Consider the following 2500-nt stretch of genomic DNA (forward strand, 5'->3'; position numbering starts at 1 on the left):
GGTTTCCTTTGAAATAAAATGGTAGGTTTATGTATGAAAGTGAGTTGGAAAAGGGTTCACTGATTGTTAAATGCTCTTATGGCAAACTGTAGACTTTTACTTCAGAACTGGGAAGTCAGAGCAGGTGTCTGTTCTTAGATACAGAGTTTTCATAGGCAAGAATGAATTTGGTATCTTATCTCTTGCAATAAAAGAGATATCTGTTTCACTTAGATATAAATTTTAAAATATGATTTGGGGTATTTTATTTTATTTTGGATGTATACATGCCATGATTTTGCAACCGGGTGTTTAAGGTTCCAAGGAGTACCCTTATCCAATATAAGTATCCCCTAAAAGAAATGTAGAACTTGAATAAACCCACAGCAAAAAAAACAGACCAAATGAATATGACAATATTTGATGACCAATATCCTAGTAATTGAATACCATTTTCCAGCTTAAAAAAAATTGTTTGATAAATAAAGAATAGGCTGAGCTTGTGAAAGATATTTTGATGGTCTTTTGATAAAAAAAAGTTTTACTTTGTGTTGGAAGTGAACAATTGTTAGACATATTAATAGTTAAGGAAGAATAGTTGTTTTGAGAATATTGTAAAGAAGTTAGCTATGCATAGTGTCCCAAATTTTCATGATGGGGGTCCAGAAGTTCAATGAAATATCTTTTACTATAAATGAAGATATATAAAAATACTTTTCTTTTTTTTAATAGCCATATGATAAAATACATATGATATATTTTGTAAAAATATAAAGTGTAATGTATATATAAATGTGTGATATTTGGGCCCTGCTTCAGATTTTAAATTATGATGAATAGAGATCAAACAAATAAGATTTAGTCAATGCATTCCAGAATCTGAAGGCTTATTCTCTTTATTAGATTACATGTCAGTTGCTTGCTGGGCAAGATCCATCAATCAGTGATAGAAAGTTGAATGGTATATAAGGCAAAAGATGCGATTAATGTTTTTGATGTTAAATCTTCATGAAAATGATATATGCAAGCAGTATCATGAATCATACATAGGTTTGTTGAGAAATGGCTAGTCACATAACATTCATGATCTGTCCATAATTACCTTCATAATTTTAGTGAACTTTGCTTGGAATGTGGATGATTTTAAAATGTTATTATTCATATTTCCTCTGATGCAGTGTATATAAGTTCCATTATTTTTCTTTTTTTATTTTACTTGACACATTAAAAAGCATTTCAGTTTGCTGCCAAATGAAAACATGGCCAGTTCCATCACTTGCACAATCATGGTATTAGAGAACATGAACACCGCAGTAGCCGGTATCAAATTATCTAAGGTCATAATAAAAATAGTTATGTGGATAACAAGTGACAGGTCATGGATGTTAGGAAACTCCTCAGCTTTTGACAGATGCATAAGTTTGAATAAGTAATTTTCATAGTATATCAGTTGCATCTTCTGCTTTGTGAAATTATTATTATTCATTTGTACCTTGTCTCTATTTTGTTGTAATGAATTTTGTGTAATGATAAAATCAAATTGCTATTTGCACCATTGTAATCTGATTTTTCTAATCATATAAATTGTGGATATGCAATATCTCATTCTCTGAATTGAAATAATCTAAAAATTCTGAAATATATATTATAGTCTCTTTTGTTTCCCATCCAAGTTGTTCCTTCTTTATTCTGCAGTGGCACATGTCTATGGCAGCCTTGTTTCCCTGACATGTTTACACTCAGCACTGCTAAATGTATTCTCCTGCTGTTTTAAGAGTAAGTAAAATTAGTTAAGATTATACTATAGGAACTTTTTTATTGTTGGTCCTATTTGAACAAAGGGAACAAAAGTTATGCTTCTCAGTGCTTTTGCATTCAAATATTAAATGGCTTTCAATTCAAAGTCATCTTAACTGCTTCTCAAAATGTATACTAGGATTTATGGCAGGATATGTAATTCAACCCGGTAACTTGCCTCTTGACTTAACTAATTATTCTTTTAATGATTTCTGCACTTGATATATAGCTATTTTTCAATTCTGTTTGATGTTTTTTTTATTATGTAAGCAATCTACATATTAATTTTTGTTTGACTTATTTATAAACACAATTTAAGCCTACATAGAAAAGAGAATGAAAGCACATGACACAGTTGTAGCATTCTGTGTGGTAAAGTAATGTGAACAGTTAGACATTTATCAAGGACATGAATATCTCTCTCTATACTGTCATTAAAAACTTTACCCTCAGAAAATAAACTTGACCTCTTACAAACTTTTCCCAATAATTAATGGTAATGAAACATTGTCACTATTATTGTATGCTCTAATAAAAAAATCACAGATATTGGTGAGAAACTCGAGTCTGTCAGATATGATGTTCTTACAAGACCTTTTGGTTAAGACAACACACATGCCTTTAGGTTTCTTTACAAGTACTTTGTGTTTGTATTATATCAAATGCAAATTATTATATCAATATCTAATGCTTGTTTGCCTAAAATTAATAGATATGTAGATGT

General features: G+C 30.0%; 1 protein-coding gene across 4 annotated transcripts in view; it reads left to right on the plus strand.

The window, feature by feature from the left end:
* Window positions 1–2500, plus strand: part of ida (anaphase promoting complex subunit 5 ida) — a 46728-nt gene that overhangs the window by 10210 nt on the left and 34018 nt on the right. For 2 of the 4 annotated variants that reach the window (XM_070137721.1, XM_070137722.1), the window contains exon 2: window positions 1675–1755. The exons of the other annotated variants lie outside the window; for them this stretch is intronic. In XM_070137721.1, the coding sequence (XP_069993822.1) occupies window positions 1732–1755 (24 nt within the window). In that variant the 5' untranslated portion in view covers window positions 1675–1731. The remainder of the gene's footprint in view (window positions 1–1674; window positions 1756–2500) is intronic. 4 annotated transcript variants of the gene reach the window in all.

This window comes from Penaeus vannamei, chromosome 23, assembly GCF_042767895.1.
Source record: "Penaeus vannamei isolate JL-2024 chromosome 23, ASM4276789v1, whole genome shotgun sequence".
Taxonomy (NCBI): domain Eukaryota; kingdom Metazoa; phylum Arthropoda; class Malacostraca; order Decapoda; family Penaeidae; genus Penaeus; species Penaeus vannamei.